The sequence below is a fragment of the Panthera pardus genome, unplaced genomic scaffold (assembly GCF_024362965.1).
Source record: "Panthera pardus isolate Hobbes unplaced genomic scaffold, ASM2436296v1 HiC_scaffold_13, whole genome shotgun sequence".
Lineage (NCBI taxonomy): Eukaryota > Metazoa > Chordata > Mammalia > Carnivora > Felidae > Panthera > Panthera pardus.
In genome coordinates this window covers 16583450-16593076 of record NW_026526688.1, presented here as the reverse complement: position 1 = coordinate 16593076, position 9627 = coordinate 16583450, and the positions used below count along the sequence as shown (strand labels likewise).

The window sequence follows — 9627 nt, the reverse complement described above, 5'->3', positions numbered from 1 at the left end:
GTAGGTTGATGCATTAAACTACAATTTTTTTCCACAAGTTGTACACAAAGAAAACAGTTTATTCTTTAAACATTCTTTAATAATTTAACAGACAAAGCATGCACAACCAAAATATTATAGGCATGTAAAAACATGTGTTCTTAAATGCTATCTTCACTTAGAAGAAAGTTCTCCTCCTTCTTAGAAGGAGTTTTGATACACCTGGTGAGCCAAAAGCCATTGCTTGTAGCTGAGCAATAGACCTGCACGGAGCGAAGGCTTTCTTCAAACCTTTTCAGAACCAGCATGAATCTGTTGTTAAAAAACACAGTGACATTAAAAACTTTTTTAGAAAGGTTTTCTCCCCAGCCTTCCATCATGCAGGACAATTTCTGACCTCTAGAATCTAGCAGCAGTTACTAAAACCAGTATTAAAATGTGTTAATGAAAATAAAAAGATACACTAGAAATTAGGCTGCCAATGTTTAAATGAAACAATAAATTCTGTACTAAATAAGAGATCTCCGAGGGAGGAAGAAAACAGAACTGAATTACTTACCAACACTTCCTTTTCCCGGTTGTATTTTCTGCACTTCCAAAACTTCGTTTCTGTCCAAGCCCTGGGACACAGTGATCTCTATCCGATGGCTCACTTGATTTTACTGACTGCATACATTTAACTGTTGTAAGAAACTTGGCACATTCTAGAAATCCACATGACCAAGCTAGATCTTCAGCTGTTTGCCCATTCTTATTACATAAACTGAATTTAAGACAAAAACTGAGTTACATAAAAATTGACAATTATTCAGCCTTTTTTTTCTTAAATATGTCTTTCTACACAGGAGATGTGGGTGCATACAAATGTTGGTTTCAGAACAGAAGTAAAGGAATCCTAGGGAAATTCCAATATTCCCTTACTACTGCAACTTCAGTGGCTAGCACAGAGTTCAGCACAGAATGGACATTCATTCCATTGTGAATGAAAGAATATTCTGTGCTCAATATAACAAGTGATACTCAAAGGAGGTCAGTGAGAGCTTGTATAAAAGGGATTATCCCAAACCCAAACTAAAATGTAATATTGCCACAAGAGAGGAAAAGAATTGCACCTCTCATTGCTAAGAATCCATGTTTTACTTAAATGTGATAATATTAGGTATCGTTAATAGCTTAAGTCAACATTTAAATGATAACTCCACATTGTCAATTAGGCAAGCATCAGAGCACACATAATTCAGCTTCAGGAGTCTGATTAGCTTAGTTCAAGAAAATTCTGAAATTTGAAGCCATTGATTTTATACTTACTCAATTTGGGCATCACTGGCTACAAGCAGGCTAAGGCATTCCAGACTTCCAACTTTTGCTGCCTTATGTAGTGGAGCTTCTCCAAAAACATCCTTAAAGATAGGACAGCACATTTTAGTCTCGCCCCACAACGCTCTCTGTAGAAGTTAGCAGGTAAAATCTAATTACTGTTCAAGAAAGCCAGTTAGAACTACATGGTTCTGAATTTTTTTGATTCAAGTTTTTTTAAATGAATTTCACTTGGTGTTTAGTAAATACAAAGTTTTTATTAATAAAAACATGTGCAGCAAAAATGAACTACTGGGACCTCATCAAAATAAGCTTCTGGGGGCGCCTGGGTGGCTCAGTCTGTTATGCATCTGACTTCGGCTCAGGTCATGATCTCACAGTTGAGTTCAAGGCCTGCGTCAGGCTCTGTGCTGACAGCTCAGAGCTTGGAGCCTGCTTCAGATTCTGTGTCTCCCCCTCTCTCTACCCCTCCCCTACTCATGTTCTGTCTCTCTCGCTGTTAAAAAATAAATGAAGAAAGAACATTAAAATTTTTTTAAAATAAAAAGCTTCTGCACAGCGAAGGAAACAATCAGCAAAACTAAAAGGCAACTGAATGGAATGGGAGAAGATATTTGCAAACGACATATCAGGTAAAGGGTTAGTATCCAAAATCTATAAAGAACTTAGCAAACTCAACACCCAAAACACAAATAATCCAGTGAAGAAATGGACAAAAGACATGAATAGACACTTCTCCAAAGAAGACATCCAGATGACTAACAGACATGAAAAAGATGCTCAACATCACTCATCATCAGGGAAACACAAATCAAAACCACAATGAGAGACTGCCTCACACCTGTCAGAATGGCTAACATCAACAACTCAGGCAACAAATGTTGGCGAGGATGCAGAGAAAGGATCTCTTGCATTGTTGGTGGGAATGCAAGCTGGTGCAGCCACTCTGGAAAACAGTGTGGAGGTTCCTCAAAAAAACTAAAAATAGAACTAGCCTATGACCCAGCAATGGCACTACTAGGCATTTATCCAAGGGATACAGGTGTGATGTTTCGAAGGGACACATGCACCCCCATGTTTATAGCAGCACTATCGACAATAGCCAAGGTATGGAAAGAGCCCAAATGTCCATCGACGGATGAATGGATAAAGAAAATGTGGTATATGTATACAATGGATTATTACTCAGAAATCAAAAAGAATGAAATCTTGACATTTGCAACTGTGTGGATGGAAATTATGCTAAGTGAAATTAGAGAAAGACAAACATATGACTTCACTCATATGAGGACTTTAAGAGACAAAACAGATGAACACAAGGGAAGGGAAGCCAAAATAGTATAAAAGCAGGGATGGCGACAAAACATAAGAGACTCTTAAATATGGAGAACAAACAGGTTTACTGGAGGAGTTGTGGGAGGGGGGATGGGCTAAATGGGTAAGGAGCGTTAAGGAATCTAACAAAATCACTGTTGCACTATATGCTAACCTGGATGTAAATTTTAAAAAAATTTAAAAATAACCAAAAAATAAATAAATAAATACAAACACGTGCATTCCAATTTAGGTGAACAAAAGCAAGGTAGAGTTTTACAGAGGCAAAAAAAAAATTAAAAAAAAAAAGTACAATTTAAATTCACCATACTTTAATATTCAATGGAAGATGCAGGCTACCGTAAGAAAGTTCTATAGGAAACTGTAATGGTTGAGTTTGCCTCACAATCGTTACTTCAATAATTACTACACTGAAACTTTTAATTTGGCAACGCAGCAATTGTTCCTTCTGAAATAAACTGTAGCCCTATGTATGCTGTCCAATATAGTAGCCGGTAGTCATATATATAGTTAATGAGCACTTGCAATGTGGTTAGTCTGAATTGAAATGTGCTATAAATGTAAAACACACGCCAGACTGAAAAGATGTAGGAAGAGAAAATGGAAAATATCTGTAAGTAATGTTATATACCGATCACACACTGAAATGATCATTTTTCGGTAAGCTGAGTTACATTATAAATTAATTTCATGTTTCATTTTCTTTCATTAATGTGGCTACTAGAAAATTTTAAATTACTTAAGAGTCTCACTTTCTATCCTTTGGACTTCGCTGCTATAGACCTAGAACAGCAACAACTTGACGTTTTGGCGTCCAAGGAGGGTTTGTGTGGATTTGGGTGGAGGGCAGGGTGCACACAGCAACAATCAGTAACCTAGCTACCTGTTGGTTGAGGTCAGCGCCAGCCTGCAGCTGCCACAGAAGAAAGCAAGCAAGGCCGCCACCTGCGGCCAAATGGACAGGCGACTGCTCGCAGGGATCCGGGGGTGCGTTGACCGAGGCCCCGGCCTCCAGCAGATGCTTCAGACTGTCCACCTGCGGGAAGAAACAGCTCTAGCACCCCTGTTGCCTCTGTCCAGTCCCGTGCTCCCCCGCGGCTGAAACTCTTCCCCCACGCCCCAAATCTAATTCTGAAGAGGCTGGACTCGGCAGCGCTCAGTGGTCAGTCACCCTCGCTAGTGCTCCTGAGCAGACGGACTTCCGGAAGCGTAAACCTGCCGGATTAAAGGGGCCCGAGTCTCACCTCTGGGTTGCAGTCAAGCAACAGCATTCTCCACCTAAAGCAGAGGACCGGAGGCCCTGGGAGAGCAGAGCGGCGGGGCAGGCAAGCGAGCACAGCCAGCCCAAGTGCGGGAGAATTTAGATTGCCCGGGCCAGTGGGACGGCCCCTCGCGGCCGCGCCCCAACCCCGGCCGCGCCCCAGCAGCCTCACCCGCAGCTGCCCGGCCTTTCCCAGCCCCGCGGCCGCCGCACGTACACAAACACTGGCACGTGCAACCGCGAGGCTAGCTGGGGAGGAAGGCTCAGGTTCGCCGGCCGATTGGCCAGCCGGGAGACGCCAGGCACGCCCACCTCGGGGCGGGGCCCTCACTGGCCCCCGCCGAGCCCCAAGGCGCGTGCGCCGCAGAGGGCGCCTGGCGGTTGGGCTCCGGCAGCGGCCATGGCGGGCGCTTGGCTTGACACGTCTCACACTAGCGTGCCCAGCCTCCTGGTCCCTGTGGAGAAGCGGCAGTTTTCGTTTCTGCTAGCACGCACGTAACCAGGAAACGAGGGAACTCCGGCAGCACCGCCTTTGGAAGCCTCTGTGCTTGGTGCTGGCGCCGCGTCCCCCGCCCTCTGGCTCCGGAGGAAGGATCAGAGTTCCTTCGGCGTCACGTTCAAATTCGGACCCCTCCCCCTCCCCCCGCCCCCCCCCCCCTCCCCGCTCGCCTGTCACCCTCGCTCTAGACTTTTAGGGCGGAAAGCGAGAGCCGGCAGGGTTAACGTGAACTAAAGTGATGAGTTTTAGAGCAAGGGCTGCTCCGACCACCCCCCAAAATTAAATAATTTGTCAAACCGGACCTTTTCTGTGACACCACGCCCATAACTGGGAAATCTGTAAAATAAGCCAACCGTGGCCATAGGTCCCCTCCTAGAGAAAGGTTAAAGCACGCCCCTGAGGTTGTCGCCTGTGAAAAGGTTGAGTGGCCAGGCCATTAACCTTGGGTTTGCTTAAGGGACGAGGACACGTGTCAGCCCTAACACTCACTGTGGGGAGTGTTCAAGGACAGACGAAGGGACCCAGGCCACGAACGTTTGTGACCTATGTACGGGGCTGCTCCTCCGCGGCAGGGCAGGCAGGACCTCCCAGCTGCTCAGAGGGTGAGAGGGGTGGGTGGGGGTGGAGAAGGGCTTTCCTGGAGCTCTTCATTCTGTTCAGCTTGAGTCATACCTTTTTGTGCAACTTTAGAAACAGACTTCCTGACTTCAAATTGTAGCCTTCGGCCACATCTGTAATCTCTTGACTATATTTTCCTAAACCCTTCCCCCCCGGCCCCAAGATTAATCTAGCTTAAAATTCAAGCTCAGTGATTTCCTTCCTACTGATTCCTTTGAGAGTAAGGCTGATAAAGAGTTTGTGTTTATTATTATGCTTTTAGAGGACAAGTCTTTGAGCGGCCTTGTAGTTCTAATTTTGGTTACGGTCCTTTTTATGTCATAATTAGAGCCGTAAAATTATTTTGCAGTCGTAAATTTATTATACTTAGGCACTGACCCAAGGGTAGTTTTACACGTTCTTGTTCATATGCGTACCTGAACATAAGTGTGCATATATACTTATGTTCAAACACCTAGAACAGTGCTTGTGTTCTGTATTTTTTATATTGAAATTATTCAAAATATTTTTATGATATTTGAAGAATGTTAGAGATATGTGAGAACACATGAACTTACTGCCAATTTCCCTTTTCCATTCATGTTTATCAATTAGGTGAGCACTTTTTTTTAAAGCATTTAATTAAGCTTCAGGTTTGCACAGATGTTCATTTTCACGAATTCTTAAATGATGTAAGGTATTGTCAGAGTTCTTAGAGTTCTAAACATTATATTGCAGTTAACATATGCAATGGGATGTCTGTGTGATGCATGTGCCTCCATATTACATCCATTTTATTTAAAACAAGATTCTATTCAGCACGTGTTAAGTCTGGTAATTGTTAACTTTTTGTTATGTATGTAAGTTTCACGAGGAAAGGGAATTTTGTGAGTAGTTGTTAAAGCTTTTCTCCCTTTAATCACTTCCTACTTGTCCATTGCTCACAATATGGTTCAGAAAAATGATGTCTCAGCTAAGTATCTGGCTTACTGTTAATAATGAGCTTAAAAGCTTTCTAAAAACTGAACAAAGCTGGCGAAGCACAAAAATATACAGAAGAAATACATTTGGGGAAGAAATACTATCTTATGAGCAAGCAGCTGGAGTTATTTCTGAACGTGTAGCAGGTGGGATGAGTTTTCTGAAGAGGAAGATGATCTGAGATGCATATTCAACAGGCACTCTTTCAAGCAGTGTTAATGTTATTTATGTTTACTTCGCTGGTAGATGTGTCTCCAGAAGGAGGATGCCATTTAGAGTGAGTGTTTATAAAAAATGTTGGATGATGACGAAGTGACCGAATGAATGCAAGATATGTGGACTGAGTCTTGAAAGGTGAGTAGGAGTTTGTTAGGTAGTCCATGAAGGAAAGAGTATTTCTCAGGAGTGTAAAATATCTTCCAGTGCTACTAGAACTATGTGCAATTCAGTCTCCTTGCAGTATATGATACACATACAGCAGTGATGGAAAAGAAATTATATTAAATGACCACTAACGTCTATTCCAATTTATTAAAATAAACTGACATTGAGACTTCCTGTGCCCCAAGATTCATACAGATAGGTATTATTATCTTCTCCATTTTATAGGAAATGAAATGGAGGCTTGGAGAGGTTCAATACCTTACCTAACTAAGGTCATATCATTATTAGGGGGTAGAGCTGAACTCACTCAGGCCATTTGACCCCAGAGGCCACATTCTTATATCTAAATTTTAAAGAATTTTGGTTATCGTTGGTAGATTTGAAGTTACTGAGATCGGCTTCTTTAAGGCAAAAGAAAGTCCTTAGAGAATATCCATAGATATTAAAATCTATAGAAAAACAACTCTTTCATTCAGTGAAATGTATAGCAAGGTTGAATCACTAAGTTGTACACCTGAAACTAATGTAACATCAGCTATATTCAAATAAAAAAATTTTTGAGATTATTTGGCCAAAAACAAAAATGATAGGGAAAATTGAGCAGGACAGTTCTCCGTACTACCTTTGCAACTTTCTGTAAATCTCAAGTTATTCTAAAAATATGAAGTTCATTTTAAAAAGGAAGACTTGAGGCCACTTAAACCATCTTTCTGTAGACCACAGCTATTGAAGTTTTCATTCAAATAGTTAGTTTCACTTTTAAGTAACCCTCTTTCCAAATACAGTAATGACAGAAGATATCTAAAAGCTTATGAAGCTAGTTTTAGTCAAACAAAGAAAAAAAATCTCACAAAATTTTCACAACCAATCACTACCTAGTTCCTTCAGTTCCTCTGCAAAGCACACTGCCCATTGATCACTAGGAGTTTTACCAGGCTGTTGTCTTAAATGTTCAGTTACTTGGGCTCATATCACTTTGAATTTTTTCCACACCTATAAGGATTATTATAATGTATAATTAAATATTATATAACTGGTGAAATGAGAGGTGAGAGCTATAATTTGTGAGGAAACTAAATGCTTTCGAAATCATCAAATCTCAAGAAAAATGCTTTCAAAGTAGGTGAGGATAAATCAGCTGTAAAAGCTGAGGAGAAATGGCTCTATGCTCAGGCCGTTTCATGGGCATTTTTAAACTCCTGCTCCATTTGAAAGAAACATCAAATGGAATTCACATGCATCTGGTTTATGAAAGAAAGGTAACTGTATAAACTCTCACATTCAACTTCTATTTAAAGAAAAAGCTCCTGATCCTACATGAAAAGATTGGAAAGTAATATAAAATGTTTTAAGTTAAAATGTATGTGGTATGCTTGTATACTCTATTGATTTTACATTGATTCTTGTTTAACTGACCAACCACAATGAATGCATGCAATACAAGCATTTATTGCACAACCTATTTCTTTCATTTAAGGGATATAAAGAGAGTAGCTGAACAGAACGCATTCTATTTCTTTCTGGAGGCCATAGCTCCATGGCTACTTGATATATTTGACATCTCATTTATCTAGGGTAGAAAGTTGAAATTCATTTTTTACAGTAACTCAGATTTGTCACAATTTGTTAACATCCTATCCAAGTTAATCTTTTTTCCTAAGAGGAGAAAAATATAGATAAAATGTTCATTTTACTAATTAAATAATTAGAACAAGTAAATAACAGTGTAGCAGATGATGTTGAAATAAATTCTAAGTGAATATACACTCAAAGCATATATCTAATATTCTGTTTTCTACCCACTTCCAATAATATGCATTTTTTTTTAAATAAAACAACTGAATTTCAAACTTTGGACACCATTCCCCAAATCATCTAATAAATCATTTTTTATTATCCAGTTATCTTATACAGGTAAAAATGATAATATAAATTTCATGCTTAGTCTTTTTTTAAAACTAAGTTACCAGTACACTTTGAGAGTTCCTTGTGTAAATGCCATTAAGCACAGAAATTACCTAGATCAATATTGATATTTAGGATTTCATGAAATCTGATCTCTTACCCAATGGAGTTGAGAAATAGGTGTGAGATGATGGTATTCTTTGTTGCCTATACATTGTCTAAGTCATAGGGTGGGGACAAGAAACCTTGTGGGTCTGCTCAGGATTATTTTATAAAAGATTAATCCAATTTTCTTGTTTGATGTGACCCTTATAGTCATTAGGACAGCAGGTCAATTTAAATTTCGGTTGTTACAGATTTTTGTCATTTCACCTTGTAACTGTTTCTTGTCTCAACCGTGACCACACTTTGAGAGTGACAAGCCATTTTTATACACTAAAAATTTATTCAGATATTTTATTACCTGACCCCTGGAAATAAATCATTCCAGAGTGTTATCTGTATCCATAATAGCATCAACTCTTCATATGGATAAGCTTCTATAAATCCAGAAAATAAATATACAGTCACTAAATAATATTTATATTCATTTGCCTCTGGATGTTGAGTGAATCCCCTCAGGAAAGGCCCTTGTAGCTCTAACTGGCCAAAAAAGGTTTTCACACAGCAGGAACAGGACAGATGAGGCATTCGAATCCCACATAATTACCAAAATTTTTTTAAAAATCAGTCTTTCCAAGAGTAGCTTATATACTCACAGAATGCATGGTAAATTGCAGAAAAATGAAAAAGCTACCAGGCTCTCCCACTCAGTGCTTCTCTGGTAATGAAAGACATCCTATCTTTTCCCACACTTTTTTTTTTTTTCTCTCATTTCAGGGCATGATGTAAATTTGCCACACCCAAAAGGAAGGGCATGGAAAAAGCTCTAACTGGGTTTTTATTTTAAATAAGCAAATAAGACCTAACTAGAAGGAGGAAAAAAATAAAGAAAAAACAGAAGACTACCACCCGATTCAATATTGTCTTTTGAGATTTCAGTAATAATTATAATGTTCTTTTCTAAGTTTCCATCATATATGTACAGATTATGCTTCCAGTTAATATATGAACGCTACCATTTTTTTTTAATGAGTACGAGACAACAGTAATGAAAGGAACAATAACAATAAACACAGTACTTTGCATTTTTGCCCAGAACACTTATTTATGGGCACCAGTAACTATTTATGTATTATGACAAGAACTTCAGTGTTGGACCTGAAGTTCTTTAGTTAAAGATAGTTATTCATTATGTTAGTACTGGATTAAGCCAACCATTAAGTTTCAAAAAAGCTCATTAGAAACATCAGCAAAAATAATTAAATTA

The 9627-nt window shown here is 39.5% G+C and overlaps 1 protein-coding gene across 1 annotated transcript; it reads right to left on the bottom strand.

Moving 5' to 3' along the window:
* Nucleotides 1-38: 38 nt before the first annotated feature.
* Nucleotides 39-4439, bottom strand: ANKRD37 (ankyrin repeat domain 37). Its single transcript, XM_019422269.2, has 5 exons — nt 3876-4439; nt 3515-3667; nt 1288-1379; nt 539-742; nt 39-291 (listed from the first exon to the last, which is right to left on the bottom strand). Coding segments are annotated over exons 1-5 (477 nt in total). The 5' UTR covers nt 3903-4439; the 3' UTR covers nt 39-290.
* Nucleotides 4440-9627: the final 5188 nt, after the last annotated feature.

What these genes read in the sequence shown, in the direction of transcription:
- ANKRD37 (XM_019422269.2), bottom strand. Translation starts at nt 3,902, where the DNA reads ATGCTGTTGCTTGACTGCAACCCAGAG. An exon ending in TGCTTGACTGCAACCCAGAG is followed by an intron (nt 3,668 to 3,875) that starts GTGAGACTCGGG and finishes TTCTTCCCGCAG; the next exon opens with GTGGACAGTCTGAAGCATCT. An exon ending in GCCAGTGATGCCCAAATTGA is followed by an intron (nt 743 to 1,287) that starts GTAAGTATAAAA and finishes TCTTAAATTCAG; the next exon opens with TTTATGTAATAAGAATGGGC.